General features: G+C 41.0%; 1 protein-coding gene across 4 annotated transcripts in view; it reads left to right on the top strand.

Moving 5' to 3' along the window:
- Window positions 1-18271, top strand: part of robo2 (roundabout, axon guidance receptor, homolog 2 (Drosophila)) — a 265654-nt gene that overhangs the window by 219601 nt on the left and 27782 nt on the right. For 2 of the 4 annotated variants that reach the window (XM_036564456.1, XM_036564453.1), the window contains 3 exons: window positions 10766-10896; window positions 12395-12670; window positions 14396-14521. In XM_036564456.1, coding sequence (XP_036420349.1) covers window positions 10766-10896; window positions 12395-12670; window positions 14396-14521 — 533 coding nt within the window. The remainder of the gene's footprint in view (window positions 1-10765; window positions 10897-12394; window positions 12671-14395; window positions 14522-18271) is intronic. The other 2 variants (XM_036564474.1, XM_036564466.1) reach the window with 1 other exon arrangement.

Here is an 18271-nt window from a genome sequence, read left to right as displayed (position 1 = left end):
AAGTGAAAATAAGTGAACACATCCTTTACACAGAACACACTTCTGCTCATGTAAATGCACCGCTACTCTTTGTTGAATTTAACAGATTGGAAAATAAAACAGAAAATGTGACCTGTGCAAAAGTTGTGGCACGTTTTATATTTTATTTTCTATTTCAACATGTTAAACTCAGCAAATAAATAGAAATTGTGCGCTACAGTTTGCAGCAAAAATGGCATATTTAAGTCTCTAGAGGATGTGTTCACTTTTTTCATGTAGAAAATCAACAGAATATGTTATTATTTCACTGGGGGGTTTCAAATTTTTCATGTGTGTTGAAGTGTCAATCTGTTTTTCTGAACATGTTCATATGCATCAGTCATGCAACATGTTGGGTACTGAAGAACAAGGCTAGTACAACACAAACCAAATGCATATAAAGATGGTTCTAAGAAGAATATGAACACTGCAAGTGGCATTTTCTTTAAGAACAGCTTTAAATATAATGTACTGCTTAAAAAATGCATGTGTGTGATGTTAAATGTTAAATGCTAAATTGTAGCCAAGAGTACTTGAAAAGGCTAAATAATATACTCTCAGTAAAATATACAGCAAAAATGAAAGCTAAAGACATCAAAGTTCTTAGTCTGATATTTTCCATTGCTATGCTTTTTATTTATTAGTCCTTTTTGAGTCAAAATGGTATTTATAGTTGAAAAGTATATTTTAAATTTTATATTTAATGGTATTTATAGTTGAGTCTTTAGTCATGAACAGCCCTAGTTTGAGCTCTGTTCAAATACAGACTCACTAAAAGTGCAAGAGTCAAAGTGCCTTTGATATCAGCTGATTGTGTGTGCAGACTGAAACAGTCTTCTCTTATCACCGCAGTGCCCTTGCACATTCTTCATCAGCCACATGCCATTTCCACATACAGTACGTCAAGCTGGGCTCTAATATCGATATATGACTGATGGATTTCAGGATAAGATCTGCCTGTTTGTGTACGCTGCATACCATGAGCAACACACACACACACATCTCCGCACATCTCCCTTCACGGCCAGCTAGCCGCTCTCATAAATTTCACCCCCCAAAAAGAATTAGCAGAAACAATTTAAGCAGAGACGGGTTTTATTTTATCATTTGTCATGGTGCCCCCCTCCCCACGCTGCCTAGGAGGACCCCTGCGGTGATAAATTTGCCTGTCACCTCAGCGAGGCGGCGGGGATATGAGCATGTGTAATAATGTAAAAATAATTACCCTGGGGAGAGGAGCCCAGACTAGGATAACCCTTCCGGAGCCTTCTAGCAGGCCTGGCTTGCGTTTGAGCGCGAGGGGAAAAGGGCTCATTTGAATGACACCAGTTACCTATCGGATGGCTGAGACCCTCTGGAGGGGCACAGGGAGATTTTCCTTCACTCGCTGTGGCCTTTATCATACCTGACTGGCCAAATCCACTCACAATCTTGGTGAAGTGCATGTGCGTGTGGAGAAAGCCTGATGGAGGGGGACTAATTCTTTACCCCTGGTCTGCTGTAGGTTGTTTAGCAAGTGTGCTGTTGGCAAATGCCATGTGTAGCAAGTGGTTACTAACTTGTAGAATGGTTCCATCTGCAGTGACACTGCTTCCTCTCTTCCACTCAGCAAAGTACCAGAGCTTCTGGTACCCAAGAACAGTATGGGTTTTCCATAGACCCTTTTCATAAGAAACGGAAGTGTGTAAACGCTGGGTAAAACAAGTTCTGCTGTTGCTTAACGGACAGTCACTAACCTCAGAAATAAAGGCGTTCATATCACTTCAGCTCACCACAGAAAGGTGTGTCACTTTATCTTTGTCATAGTTGCCAAGGTAGAAATTCAAAGGCAGGTCTAGAATTGTTGGAGAACCAAACACGCAACAATGTTGGAGACTGAATAAAGGATGTAAATGCTTCATGCAAAAATTCCCTCACAGCTATCAGGGTACAGAACAGCCAGCTAACGTCTACAGAGCAATAAATCGATGGATAGGTGAAAATAACTGTAACCAAAATGCTAGATAGGCCATTTTAGCTGGAGATGTTGAAAGAGCTCGCTAACAATAAACTAGCTGGCAAAAAGCAAAACGCACAGACATTCCGTCCTGGTCTGTAGTGTGACTGTAGACGTTTCACACAACCACCAGCTCCAGTGAACAAACATATGCTCTCCATCGAGCTCTCGCTCTCTCAGATGCTGACAGGTTTTGAGGGAGAAAATTAAAACTGTTCCTCTGAAAGCGGCTGTAGCAGCAACTTTAAAACACAAACAGCATTCAGTGTAACGTTAGTCAGCAGCAGTGAAATGCAGACAGTTTTTTTACTCTGTATGACAAAGTTAACAGTTTATTCTTTTTTTAATTGCACAAACTCGTTTTTCTCTGCTCATGGTCAGCGGACCAACCATTGAAACTGAGATTAGGCTGTTTTTGCTTCAAGCTCGAACACTTGAGCAACCTGTACATGCTCTACTCGTAATCAGCGATACCCTGCAATGAGTACTTCCTGCAGAAAAAAAATGCAGAAATGTGAAAAGGGCGTTTGGCAGTTGGCCCAGAACTAAAGGTTCCAGATTTATGTTTTTTGGTAGCTGCTCAAGGTTAGTGCCAGCAAACACCTATTTGAGGGTGTTCTACTCTGCCTTTGGTAACACATGCAGCTGAAGCCAACGACAATTAGCCAGTTCTTTACTCTTCCAGGTGAGGATAAATCTATTAAGCACATTATATGACTAATAAGGGTAAACTGGAGCGATATATAGATGTTGATTGCTGTTCTGTTACATTGTTATAGTTGGACTTTGGCTTGGGAAAGGAGAGGAATTCTCTGGATGTTGTCTATCAGAAATTCCACCCTTTCAATGTACTGCATAGGATATGTGCAGCTCGACTGCACAACAAAAGGAGCTGTATCTTTCACATGTATGTAAAAATGCTGTAAATATCCTGGTTTTAACTGTTCGCGATTCAATGGCATTCTTGCCAATGTTGCCTCTGTTCTGTTCAACCTTGCAACAAGTGCTACAGAAAAATATATTTGTGGGTGGAGCATGGATAGGTCAGTTAAAGACGTGGTCTTTTGTCTCCCATAGCACCCCTCACATCTCTGCCTGACATATCTTGACTCTCATTTCTCGAGCTTACTCAGGTACGCCCACAGGTTATATTACTGTTGTACATTCATTACTGGAATCCCACTTCCATAATGTGCCACCACTTATGTATAAAGTCACCTTAGCTATGTAGAAACCCTTGATCTGTCCTCCGCTGTAGGGACTCTAGAGGTCCAGATGTTCCAGCGGTCCATCTGCCTGTGGTGGTGAAAGAGCAGTGCAGGATCAGTGGGGAGAAGGCGGCCATTTGTTACGTTCCCTGTTTATTGCATTAATTAGACAATAGCAAATGAAGCCGCGTCTGTTTTCTCCCCGCTGCTCATTGGCTGCGTCCAAATTGCTCTGACTGAACAATTACACTTAATCGATCACAGAATAAATGATTCATGGAAGATGAATAGGCTGCAGATTGGTCGGGCCTGGATGCCTCGATTTTGGCTGCCGGGTTGGAATTGATAGAATCTGGTGATTTCTCTCTCTCTCTCTCTCTCTCTCTCTCTCTCTCTCTCGCTCTCTTTCTCTCTCTCTCTCTCTTTCCCGATCTCTTTCTCTGTTTACCCCTCTCTCTCTCTTTCCCGATCTCTTTCTCTGTTTACTCCTCTCTCTTTCTCATGCTCTATCATGCTCTTTCTCTCTTTCTATTACTCTCTCTCTCTCTCTCACACCCCTCTTCCGTTCTCTTTCTGTCTTTCACCTTTCTTTTCTCTTTCACTTTCTTTTTCCATTCCTCCTCTCTCACTCTCTTGCTCTCTATATCTTTTCTGTTTCTTTCTTTCTTTCTTATTCCCTCTCTCCTCCTCTGTGGCTCCCTCCTTCTCTCTCTATTACTCTCTTTCCCTCTTCCTCTTTCTCCCTTCATTTTCTCTCTTATTCTCTCTTTCTTTCTGTCTCTATATTTCCTTTTCCTTTTGTCTCTTTCGCCCTCCCCCTCACTGTATTTCTCTCTCTCTTTTCCTCTTTCTCCCTCTTCTTCTCTTTGTCTTTCTAATTCCTTCTCTCTTTTCCTATCTCTCTTTCTTTACCCCCCCCTCATTCTCTTACTCTTGCAAGTTGCTCACTATAGATTCTCTTACGCAGGACTTCCATTACAGTGTATTGACAGATGGATGTATGTGTATGTATATGTGTTAGTATGAGTCTCTGTATATGGACTCACATATTAAAGCTAAGTGACAGCATCCTGCAGCCAATGTAAATCTAAAATGGAAATGCATGTCTCAACATGCCTTAAGCGTAATTTAATGTGCGGGGCTTTTAGCGCTGCGTCTTTTTTCACCCCCCAGAGTGTGTGCGGCTGTAGTGGAGGGCGTGTGGGCTCGGCAAAGCCACTCTGATTTATGAAGTGGCTTTGGGATTAATATCGCTCGCTCTGCTTGTTTATAGTTCCTCTCACACGCTCGTTCTGCAGGCAGTATTTCAGCAGCGTGCGTGTGTACCAGCATGCTGGCAGGGAAAAATGGATCCAAATCAAATCCGCTGTCTTCCAAGGCCGCACGGCCATCACCACCCCCCACCCAGCGTCTGGACAGGCCGATTCAGGGCCTTGAGAAGATAATACACACCTCCCTCGCTTCGGGCCGCAGTCCGGCCGATTTGCTTTAGGAATATGCCCGCTAGCTATATTTCTCAATCTAATCAGCCCGTGCTGGAGGTGATGAATGCAAGGACACAGCAACCGTTTCTACTGTCAACATCATCATCACCCACACACATATGAATGGCCCCTCAGAGAGGGTCTGAGTGCTTGTGTGTGTGTGTGTTTGGATCTATAAAAGTGTGTGTGTGTGCTACAATTTACTGGTGAAGGTGCGCCAAAAGTAATCTTCTCCTTCTCCTTTACTAACTCATCAGTTACAGAGAACTCAGATTACAGTTTCACTCATTTGGACAGAGAGAGATATTACAGAAATAAAGCATTGAAGAAAGATGAGAGAAGAAGGCGAAGAGAGAAACTGCATTTTTGACCCTTAGAAATCAAAATTTACTGTTTTCATGTACAATTTGAATGTAAGTACACAATTTCCTTTTTAATTATGGGTTTAAAATTCTGAAATCACTTGAAATATTGACATTTGCTGTTATTATATTCAGTAATAGCTTTTACAGTAAAATGTTTTACCCAATATTTCAAGTTTTTTGGAAACACTAAGACATTGTCAAATGTTAAATCATATACTATAATTATTCAATGTAAGTGTCCTGCAAAAATATTGACACTGTGAAGTTGTAGAGATGTAGCATCCTAATATAATCATTTTATACATGTATATGCCACATTTTTTAAATGTTGAATTGTGATTCCAAACTTTTAAATGCGAAGGTACACAGTTTTCCAATGAATTACACTTACATTTGATTTACTTAGTGTATGGACATCTTTGATCTGCACATCTGGTTTGTTTTGAGGTCAAACAATCACAGACACGTAAATTACAGGCAAAAATGTGACAACCTTTTCGCAAATTCAGATAATAATCATGTCTCCTCTTCTACTTAGAAGCACAAACTAGTGATGATTAAAAGTGTCTTTTTGGGTTTTTTTTCCCTTGTCTTGATGAGCTACGAGTGAGAAATAATTAATATAATATTGCAGCATGCTTTTGTTATTGTCGGTGATAACTGTGACTCCTAAGGGTTAATAATACAGTTCAAAACAATAAGAGAATGAGACAAAGACACTGAATAAAGAAGAATGAAAGAGGATGGGAAAGAGTGAAAGACTTGAATTCAGTGAAGACAGTGAGGACGGAAGCTCAGCACACAAAAGGAAGAGAGTGAATGACAGCGAGTGACATACTGACAGCTGAACAAAAGAAAAACAGAAACAGGTAGATGGAGCTAGAGCAGACAGTATGCAGGAGTGAGAGTGTGAGCGAGAGAGTGAATGAGGAAAAAACAAAGTGAGTAAGAGAGAGAAAAGAGAAAGAAAGAAGATGAAGTGATCAGAGATGGAATGAGAAATGAAAGGAGAGAGACAAGAAGAGGGAGAGAGAGAAAAGAAGATAGGAAAGAAAGAGAGAATGAGATGAAAAAGCAAGAGTGAGACAGAGGGTGATATAGAGACAAAACAGAGAAAGAGGGCAAAAGAGAAAGTGATCAGAGATAGAGTGAGAGAAATGAGAAAGAGAGGGAGAGATGGAGGAGATGGAGAGATAGAAGAGAGATAAAGAGAAAACAAACAGAGAGCTGTGTAAGGTTAATAACATTAATGCACAATTCAATACAGCTTTAAATGTTAGTATGAGTTCTATGTTGTGTCTGGTGATGGAGGGGCTGGTAATGGTGGGCTCGTGATGGCGCAGGTGATTGTTTTTCAGATATAAAGAGAAAAAGGAGAGATGGGGGGGTTGGAGGGCGGTGGATGTATTAGCCTGTAAAAAAGTGAATGTGCCTGATCTGTAGCCATCAGTTTGAATGACTTGTCTCCCTGAGGGGCTGTTTTGGCATTCGTCTGCTTGTGGGGGGCTCTTTGCCTGTCAGGACCCCTGCCTCCACGGCCCGGACGCCTCATTAAAACTTGTGGCTCAGAGAGCAGCCTGGCAGCCAAACGGCCATTACCTGCACATAGAGCCTCAATACTACAGACTCGCACGGTCCCGCAGGCCCTGAGGGGACAGGACACCGCAGGGCAGGACAAGAGACAATACGAGCGAGTGATGGAGGGGGAGAGAGAGAGAGAGAAAGAATTAGAAGTATGAGTCTTTGCATACAGCAGAAGTCTGAGACTAGCAAAGAAAACTAGATGACACTTTACTTGAACCCTGCTACATAACATTGACATAAGCATGGCATGGCAGGTTCATACAAAATCATGAGGTATTATGACAGATTTTTGATGTCATGATATCTAATTAGAGTACACTTAGCAGAAATTTGCATGTGACATAAGCTCTTGTGACATCAAACATTATGACATCTGTCATAACAATTAATAGTAATGGTAACGACACATCACTGAACAGTGACATCTGCCATGACACGTTTATGACATGGTTATGTCAGTGTTATGTAGGAGGGTTCAAGTAAAGTGTTACTAAAAAATTATTTTACACAGTTTTCTGGGCAAGTAAGTGTGTTTCTGCTTATAATATAAGAATAAACACAAAAAGTAATGACAGACTTTTTGATATGTAATAAAGTAAGTTGTTTTGATATGTTGTGAGCTTGTTAGAAGAAAACATGTTTGGTTTTGCTTCTTCTAGCTAAACCCGAGCAATTGCATGAATTCATTCAATTTATAAATAAATGATTAAACTTAATGCAGTATAACTTACTGAGTGAAGAGGTTTGGAAATGTTTAGGCTAACAAACACACTGACAGGCAGAAAACTGACATTCATAGCATTGGTTCATTAAATATAATATAATATGTATAAGCATTAATTGATTGTCTGAATGTTTATTTGGATTTACTTGTGAACAGCTTACTTCTTTATAAAAGTGTGAGGGCCTTGAACAGCCCCCCCTTCTCTATCCTTCCCTCTAACCACTCTTTATTCCTTTATTTCTCTTTCTGGACCCCCATCTCTCTTTCTCTCTAATCCTTTCTGTCCCTTTATTTCTGTCTTTCTGTCTCTATTTCTACCCCTCTCAGTCTCTCTCCCTTCCTCTCTTCACCCCTCACCTTTCTATCTCTTTCTCTGTGCTCCTTCTATCTCTGTTTTTCTATTTCCACTTATTCTCTCCATCCGCTATTTCATCAGCCATTTTTACATTGAGAGTCATTCAAATCAGAACAGAAATTAAAGGAGGAAAAGCAGACAGGTTGAGTCAGTTTGTGTGTGTGTGTGTGTGTGTGTGAGAGAGAGAGAGTGTGTGCGGGTGTGTGTGTTGCCCATGGTAACAAGCTCTGAGGACGTGAGCGTACAGTAAAGTGGCCCTAATGGCCCCCCAGCATTCACCCATGACAGGTTAAAGCCTTAATGATGGCCTTTATAAAACATACACCGCTGGGGAGAGGCACAACACCTGTTAAATGAAACCCCCTACACACACACACACACACACACACACACACACGCACACACACTTTTTCTCTCTGTGTAGGATATAATGGTGAGAAACTAGTGTAGGGTGGAGAGCAATGGTGCAAAAAGTGATATTTAGGGAGTGCCCCTGAGATACAGCACCACTATTTGGTGTGGGTGTGTGTGTGTGTGTGTGTGTGTGTGTGTGTGTGTGTGTGTGTGTTCGTGTGCAAAATCAAAAGACCATTCCAGTTCTAATGTTCATCAGTGTTGGAGTAGCTACTCAAAAAAGTAATCCATTACAGAGATCCCAAGTGGCGCAACCGTCTAAGTGTTGGCCCTATCATCAGGAGTCCAAGAGAGCACAATTGGCCTTGCTCTCTCGGTGGGTACGATGCCCCACCCTTCTCCCCCCATCACTCAACGCGATGCAGCTCAACACAGGCGTCTGTTAGCTGACGTAACAGATCTGGCGGTTGGCACTTCCCTCCGAGCGCGCTCAGCTGTCCAATGATGTTGCGTCAGCAGCAGTTTGAAAAGATGCAGTGGCGCTTCACAGGTCTCGGAGGAAGCCTGTGTTAGCCTTCGCCCTCCTAGTGCTGGTGGTATCGTGTGATTGGGGGAGTCCTAACTAGTGGGTGAAATTGTAAACGACTAAATTGGGGAGAAAATTCAGGGAAAAAAAAAAAAACCCAAAAAAGTAATCCATTACAAACTGCTAATTACTTCTCTCAGACTGTAATGGGATGATAGCATTGTTGACAACAATGCGCTTGGGACAAGATTTGAATACAGAGAAACTAGCCAGTAGAAATTGTTCAGCTTAAGCTGCTTTGAAATTAAATCTTTGTGAACAAAATGTAGTTTATCAAGCTGTTTCTGCATGAAAAATTGAGAATCTCTCTTCGTCACAAAGATCTGCATCCATCAGTTTCATATCAGCATTATTGGATACTTCAACGTATTGTTTGCTGAGTTTGCACTCATCTCCAGGATTTTTATTTTATTGTTTGGTTTTAAAACATAAGGTTTACGTACTTTTCACCTGGAAAAAACTTGTTTCACCCCCTCAGAACCTTTTCTTCTAACAGTATATACTGTTGCTCTTAGTGGACTTTTACTTTGTACCAAGTTACCGCCAACATGTTCACTGGCTCAAATGGCAAAAAGGAAAGAGAGGGGGGCACTGAAAAAAAGACGTGAACAGTACACACACACATACTCCCTGGCGTCATCAGGAATGCAGAACACAGATAGCTCTCATTAGTGTTTTAAGCTTAATAACTCGCTTATCACATGCATGCACACACGCACACACAGCCATATGTTCTCCTTCATGTCTTTATTTGGACTCCCTGTAGACTCCTGTCATCTCATTGATTCATTATTTCTCTATTTTGTGTGATGCTGTCACCATATTTTCATATTTAAAACACAGTCAAAGCCCACTGAGCGACTAGCTTTCTTCCCTCACAGCCTCATCTCCCTGAGCGAACAGGTTAGAGTTACTTTCATAACTTCCCCATGTCTGTCACTGTGTAGTTTATTATAGGTGTATTAAACGCTCATGCTTCTCAAAAGTTTTGGGGACAGCCAGTTTTTATAAACGTTTTCCATAAATTAGCATATTTTTACAGTCACACAGAAGCTTTGTACCTTTATTTTGGTTGTTTTTTTTTTTTAAAGTTCAGTGTGCCAGACGCCCGACCCACGGGCACCAAAGACAGCCATGGTAGGTGGTGGGAAGGCAGTGCCTGAAGCCTGGGAGCTGTCCTCACGTCTCTTGTGTCTGTCATTGTCTTCCCGATCTCTCTCACAAGTGAGCTCCTCCTCTTGCTGTCACTCACAGCTGTCATTGGCTCATGGGGTTCAAGCACCACCTTCCCTTCACCACTCACAGCTGTCACTGGCTCATGGGGCTCAGGCACTGCCTTCCTGTCACCACTTTCAGCTGTCGCTGGCTCATGGGGTTCGGGCACCGCCTTCCCGCTTCCCTTTGCACATCCAGTTACCCTTTGCCTTGTGTAATTTCTTGATAAACAGACCATTCGAAATGGTCCAAAATTACCTTGAATAAAATGTTGCACTAACTTGCATTACAAATTAAGAATGTCTTTTCCATCTCCTGTAAAGTTTTATTCCAACAGCCACAAAATTTTCAGCCACTTTGCCATAACTCAACATACTACATAGAAAACTGTTGTAGATCTGGCCATTTTTCTTCAGAACAACTGTAAAACTGAAAGAACAGCTGATAAAAGCCCTACCTGGAGAATAATGTCATCACCTCACATTTTATCGTCTTGTTGTGGTGTCAGCGCTCATCAGCACTCAAACCATTCAGGTGTTTAAACCACCTTTGGCACAAAAGAGCTGCAGGCTGTGCCTTTAACAATAAATGGAAAAGAAAACTAAATTATTTAGGTGAAACCTGCTCTTCATACCAAGGAAGACACTATAATGAACATGAAGCTGAGTGCTAAAGTGTTCATTAGAAGTAATGTATGCCTGAATATGCCTAATATACCTAAAGGTATTATAATACATATTAAATATTAGATGTTCTGTGTTAAATATACACAGAAAACTTTGTATTTATGTGTAATTGAAAGGTAACAGCAACACTCTCTCTCTCTCTCGCTATCTCTCTCTCTCTCGCTCTCTCTCTCTATCTCTCTCTTTTTAGTCGTCCTGGTCTACTGAATGCTGGTGATGCAGGTTATCCTTGGCTGGCTGACTCCTGGCCAGCCACTAGTATGCCCGTCAACAGCGGCTCTGCAGGACCCAATGACCTCAGCAACTTCAGTGGCCGTGGAGGTGATTCTGCTGCCCTCACTGTATCTTCTGTCCACAAGTTAAACAGTGGTGAACTAAGAAGAAATGAATATAAATAGACTCATTCAACTTGAGTTGGCCTTCAAATACATACCTCAGATTAGTAGCTCATTTCCCCCTCTGTACCACATCCATTTTTTTCTGATAAATGACCAACAAAAAATGAAAATATTATAATATATTTTGTCTTATTTTGTACAGTTGTATTAACAATGACAACAGTCAAAGTACTAACAACAGGGATTAAGTAAAAAACAAAAAAACGCCAGCCAACAACGGACGACAGACGAGACACATGGGCGAGAACATGCAATAGACAGACAGAACCATAAACACACATTATGCGAAAATGATTATAAAACAGTACGAGTGAACAGTAGAGCAGTATATGAAGTATTAAACACTGAAATCATTGAGGAAGACCATTTTAGACTATGATGGCAGTGTGTAGTTCAGTTTGAGTTAGATACATACAAAGGTACAGCTGGAAAACACCAACGCATTAAAGGGTTAAGCATGTTTAAATCGCACTGCCGCTGTGACTGGAGCTTAAGAAGCTGTAATAAAGGCACTGCAGTGAAATCCAGCTCATCCATAAGACACTCCGGTATATACTGCAGTAGTCTATTGTATTCTCGCTCTGTACCCACAGAATGACTCATGTTCTCTCTCGCTTTTCTGAGTAGCAAGATGTATACCTGTATGCATATGGCATGCTTATGTCTGAATACACATTTATACATCACAGCGTTTAGACAGTGCCATCCATCCACCCTGCATGTGTTGTCAACCAGAGAGTAATGGAGAGCGTTCTGACCCACTGTCCTCCACCATAGCTCAGAGAGAGAGGGAGAAAAGAAAAAGCTGGTCCCTGGGTGGGCAGCGAGTCATGAAGGACAGGCACAGCTTGAGCGGCACAGATGCAGGCGCTTCCGCCATGACTGTACATCATCTCCCCTTCAGTGGGCCTGCAGACGCACACACTCGCACACATGCACATGCAAAGTGGCAGCGTTCTTCCTCTTTTAGAAGAGAGGTAGAAGAGTAAAAGAGATGTTAAAAATATTAAAGTTATTGTTAAAGTTATTAAGTTGTAATTTATGTGATTAATTAAGTGACCTATTTTATGGTTGTTTGTTATTTAAGCCTTTGTTATGCTGTTTATCTAAGTTTAGCGTTTTACAGTTTGCAGAGTGGTCATTTTGACAATCATATCAGCCTGATAAACACTGTTTAACCAAAACTGTTGGAGTCTGCTTAGTTTTTGTACTGGCCAATATTATCAGTTATCAGAATTTTCTGTAAATCAGTATCAGTGACAATCTTCATATGACTCAGGCTCTGTAGAAGACTGGCAAAATATTAAACAGAGAAAATATTACATTATTTGAAGACATAAGAGCCCCCACTATTTGTTCTACTACCAACTACATCTCACTCTCTCTCTTTTCATCCCTCTCTCCCTCTTTCTCTCCTGCAGACGTGATGCCCACCGCTCAGCCTGATAAAACAGGCACCATGCTGTCTGATGGAGCCATCTACAGCAGCATCGACTTCACCACTAAAGCGGGCTTCAGCAGCCCCAGCCCGGCCTCACAGGCCACGCCATACGCCACCACGCAGATCCTCCACTCCAGCAGCATCCACGAACTGGCTGTGGACCTGCCCGACTCCCAGTGGAAGACTTCACTGCAGGCCAAGCAGGAGATGGCCAACCTGGGCTACTCTCTGCCTGACAAAAACTCCTGCAACAACAGTGAGTGGAGGACAGGGGGTTTGTTTAGAGTGTTTGTTTATTTTTGTGTCATAATTGTGTGAGTGTCTTTGTTTCTGTATGTTCAGTTTTGTATTGAGGAGTGTGTGTGTGTGTGTGTGTGTGTGTGTGTGTGTGTGTGTATGTATGTGAGACACTGCGCTGTGACAGTCTTTATTATCTGTGTTTCAATGTAATCTAATCAGTCTTTGGAAATGAGGCCAATTTATCTCTCTGGAGACGGTTTCCAATTTAAAGTTTAGCTTTTGTTTTTATGCTAATTTGGCCCTCGCTTGATAGTGGTAACATTTCAGATGTAGAGGGGAGGAAATATGTATTTTAGGGCAACTGAATATTTGCTAGCCACGAAACGCTGTTTAAACTGCGAGGATAAGTGTGACATACAGTCGCAAGCAAAATTGTATTTGAAATCCCTGATCATATTACATGTTTTGTTGGTTTTCAGAGTGAAAATAAGGTTCTCTACAGGTAACACACCTACATATGGCATTTTGTTCTGCACATTTTGATGCACAATTTTTATTTATTTGCTTTTGTTTAACATAGTTGAAAAAATAAAACATAAACTTTACCATAACTTTTGCACAAGCCACATTTTATGTTTTATTTTTTCCAGTATATCAAATTCAGCAAATAAACAGTAAGTGTATATTAAACGTGTTCTCTGTAGAGGATGTGCAACTTATTTTCACTTAGGAAAAAAAAAATTAATTTGACCTGGGGCACCTAAACTTGTGGATACAACTGTATATGTGATGATGCAATGCAAAATGTATATTGATGCACCCACAATATGAACTCTCAATCTGTGTTACTGTTTCCCAAAGTCTTACATTTATGTATTTATTTTAGCTGAAGTAGCATTACCCCTTTCTAGAATGTTTTGTTAAGAAATAAGTTTGTTTGTTTACTCCACTGCACCTAATAAACCACAGACTAAAGCACGCAGTTAGTAGGCTGCCCTGTGCACAGTTTAAGTCATTAGCTACCAGGGCTGAAACAAGTACTTAAAAAAGTAAAGGAGTGCAGAAATTGTGCTTAAATGAAAGTCTGGGTACTGCATCAAAATCCTACTCAAAAAGTGGAAATATGGAGCCAAAAATATACTTAAATCATAGTCAAAAAGTATTAGTATTTAAACATACTCCAGTATATAAAGGCAATGCAAGGAAAGTTTATTTAAATAGCACCTTTCATACGCTACTCGTACATAAAAGTCAGGATCTGACCTTGGATGACTTTTAAAAAATGCATGAAGTACTTTATTCATACCTAATATGGCTAAAAAAGACTGAATATCTTGTTCTGCTGTTTTATAAATATCTCTCTGTTCTACGGGGGTCTTTAATGTATATTGGGTGTATAAATGTTTTGCTAATTAATTTAATTGAGCAGTTAATAGAACTCCTCTGAAGACACTTTGAATACTGTTATCTATGACTAAATAAGATAAGTCTGTCACTGTATAGAGTCAAAGGGAAAGAATCTTATAGTAGCTTAATGTCATTTAGAAATAAAGTAATTGCTATTTATTAAGGGCGAATTTGTAAATGCTGAAGGCAAGCTAAGAGCTGAACGGGTGTGTGTGTGTTTGTGTGTGGGTGTGTGGAGCACTGGCCTGTCGCTCTAACCGCACGTTTCTGCATGCGCTTATGCTAGTCTTGCCTCTCACCTGATGCCACTATTTTTGCCCTTCGACCCCACTAGCACTCCTTTTCATTCCTGACTACCGATTGGCTGATGGATTGTCTAATAGAATGCCCCACAACCAATCACAGGATTTCAGCACCACCAGCTCACACAACAGCTCAGAGCGGAGCGGCAGTCTGTCAGGTTGGTATCCCACTGGCTCAGGGGCTGTAGTCACCCCCTCCCCAACCACCCCCCTCAAGCTCTACCAGCTTCAGCTTCTTACCCCAACACTGGCTTTTCCTGAACAGCAGGTCCACCCAAATGTCTTGCAGTATGTTCTTGGTGTAAGAGTTCCCTATAAGTGGACAGAGTTTATTGCCTTTTGCATGTATACTGTGTGTTTCAGCATGGATATGGTTCCAATCATAGACAAGGGGGAACCCTTTATTGGCTCTCAGAGCATTAGTATTTTGATATTTAGGAGGCGGAGCTCCAAGGTATGTATGTACTTTTCAATTGCAGCAGAACTTGATCGCTTTATCCACGCTCCACCCGCATATATATTCTACTATTAAAGGTTATACAAGCTTTACAGAATGTTGAAAAATCCAGTCCAACTTAATGAGAAATTGCAGTGCATAGTTCACTGTCTAGAGAAAAACATACATTTAGAGTGTGTTATTACGTTCAAATGATATTTACTCTGTTTGGGTTTAAAAGGCCATGATGTTAAGGCTTTTTTTGGCATGTAATAAAGCTAATGTTAGGATAGTGGCAAATTGATCATTGTAGTTTCCAACCTGCCTAATTTTGCCATTAGGACTGTTAAATGATTAAAAGAAATAATCGCTGTCAGTCGTGTTTTGTGCAGTTAATCACATTTGTCTTATACGGTCAAATTTGAACCAAAAGAAAGTTTTCTCCATTTCAAAAGCACTGCCTTTTGTTATAAATTAACCTTCACAATTTTCCCTAAGTTGAACACAGTTTCCAGTTTCCATCATTTGAATAAGGAGCCTATAATTGCGCTTTCTATCATAGCAGCATATGCACAAGCAGCATAGTTTTCATGTTAACACGTTATAAATTTATTCACTTTGACAGCACTAGTATCTATTCAGTATTGTCCAACTTGTTGGCATCGCATTTTTAATAGAAAACATTAGACAGAGTTTGAATTATAGGTTGCTTGTAGGTTGCTTGGGGTAATGTAATGTAAAGCTTGTCCAACTTAGCAGCAGTTGCTATGAACTCTGGGGGTGGAGCATGGGAAGATCAGTTCATGAAACTCTTGGAAAAACAATTGGAAAGATGTTACCAAAACTGTAAACACAAGAACTAGAGAGGTACTGTTATAATTTGAGGACTAAAAGTCAACATTTGACATCTGATTGGCTTGTATAATTGATTCAATAATGGTCCTTTGATCCATTGATTCATTGATCAGTTTACTGATTGATTAACTGCCTGCATGTGAACTGGATTAACTCCATTGCAAGTGAGCTCAGCCCTAAAGGAAGTATGTATTAACACTGTCCTCTGCTTGCACCACTGACGCTTTCACTTCTGTCCACCACTTTGCTCACTGCACATGGAGTCAAGTGGGGTAGAGATTACACTGCAGGAACTGCTTTAACCAAAACACTGCGTATTAGTTGCATCTGTGGAAATCTAACTGTTCCTCTGATTGTCAAGTATTCTTTTTTAAAGACGTCTTTTGGAACTGAAATGATGGTTTCATAATTCGTTATCCAGTATACATTAACCAGCATGATACACACACACGCACACACACACACGCACACACACACACTCACACACACACACACACACACAAATTCACTTGAGCTGAATTGACTATCCAATCTTCCCCTCTTCCTCTAGTGGTTACTGTCTTCAGTAAAACTCATGTACCGAGTATTACAATGTCATTTATAGGACGCAAAGGCGGCCCCTCATCCTCCTCTCTCCATCTTCCTTACTCCATCTCTCTCCCTCCCTCTCGCTCTGCTGCTTTTACTCAAATCACAAGCTGGGCCTTAACTGCGCTGTAATCGAAGGCAGTAGCTGATTTTAGCCTATTCTATTATCAGAGGCAGAGGCAGTCGTTAGAGTTGGGGTGAATATGGTAGGATCTCAGGGTCTGCCTCATCCTGAGATGCTCCAGTTAGGACTCAAAAGTGGATTCCAACCACTCCAAACAAAGAGCTGCATTTATCTCCATTTCTAGAAAAGGCAAAACTGACAAAACTTGAATCCAAGCCTGACGTAAAGGAATAGTGCAGTTAAAATTTAAATTTACACAATTTTCTCCTCACCCTAAATGTAATCAATCAGCTAAGACATGTTTAGTGCCCAAAGTTTCTTCTTTGGTTTTGTACCAGAGCTATGTGTGTGTAAAGCACTCCACCACTGGACTCTGGAGCAGTGGAAACATATTCTGTGGAGTGATGAATCATGCTTCTCTATCTGGCAGTCTGATGGATGATTCTGGGTTTGACGACTGCCAGGAGAGTCTTACCTGCCTGACTGCATTGTGCCAACTATAAAGTTTGGTGGAGGAGGGATAAAGCTATGGAGTTGTTTTTCAGGGGTTGGTCTGGACCCCTTAGTTCCAGTGAGGAGAAATAATGCTTCAGCAAACCAAGACATTTTGGACAATTGTGTGCTTCTAACTAGGAACAGTTTGGGGAAGACCCTTTTCTGTTCCAGCATGACTGAGCCCCAGTGCACAAAGCAAGGTCCATAAAGTCATGGCTGGGTGAGTTTGGTGTGGAAGAACTTGACTGACCCTCACAGAGTCCTGACCTCAAGCCCTTTCGCACATCTTTGGGATGAACTAGAACGGAGATTGTGAGCCAGGCCCTCTCGTCCAACATCAGTGTCTGACCTCACAAATGCTCTTCTGGATAAATGGGTAAAAATTCCCACAGACACTCCAAAATCTTATAGAAAGCTTCCCAGAAGAGTGGAAGCTGTTATAGCTGCAAAGGGGGACCAACTCCAAATTAATGCCTATAGATTTAGAATGGGATGTCATAAAAGCTCCTGTATGTGTAATGTGTAGGTGTCCCAATACGTTTGTACATATAGTGTATCTCTGAGGAAAGCTTGTGTCCTAGCCATAAGAAACCAAATACAGGAAATAAAAAAAAACATTATTTTTTTGCTGAATTATGTTTAACTCAGTACCGCGACCCAGAAGGATAAGCGGTTTAGATGATGGATGGATGGATGGATGTTTAACTCAGTTAAATGAGTGGAATTTCACCAGACCAGTTTAGATACATACATCATACTCAGCACCTCATGAATAACAATCCTCTGAATATAACAGTAGCATGAATCATTCTATATTGTAATTAGTAGTATGTCCTAGAGAAAAGATATCTGAAAGTAGATGCAAAGGAATTGCAAAATATATTTTACTGTATTCTGTTACAAGCAGCAAAATTGAAACAAGTATTTGTGCCTCAGGAGAACCAATTTAGTCCATTTAGTGTGGAAGCATGAGCAGAAAATCTCCTCATGTTTCACTCAGCTTGGGGAAAGAAAGAGAGAGAGTGTGTGTGCTGTGGGGTTGAAAACAACTAGATGGAGAGGATAAAGAAGGCATGCATTTGCATTTACAAAGAGAGAGGCCATAGGGCAAGTTGATCTTGATTGTTTCCCAAGCTAACATGTGCGCTCAATTTGTACGCCCCAGGATATTTTACCTTGCTATCTCAAATAATTAGAAGATATGCGGTCGAACAAATTCCTACTGAGCAGAATTTTAATTGGAGCTGCGTTGTGCCAGTAGACTAAATTTCGATAAGGCAGCACAGTAAGTGATGTCAGCAGTAGGTTATAGCTCTCAGGCAGAAAATCTGCTTTCTGCTGTAGCCATAATGACCAATGTTTCAAAAGTGCAGATCCCCTTCATGTCATCTTTGCTAAGTATGTTAAGAG

The sequence above is a fragment of the Colossoma macropomum genome, unplaced genomic scaffold, assembly GCF_904425465.1.
Source record: "Colossoma macropomum unplaced genomic scaffold, Colossoma_macropomum, whole genome shotgun sequence".
In the NCBI taxonomy this organism is placed as follows: Eukaryota; Metazoa; Chordata; class Actinopteri; order Characiformes; family Serrasalmidae; genus Colossoma; species Colossoma macropomum.
This window is presented reverse-complemented; position numbering and strand designations above follow the sequence as displayed.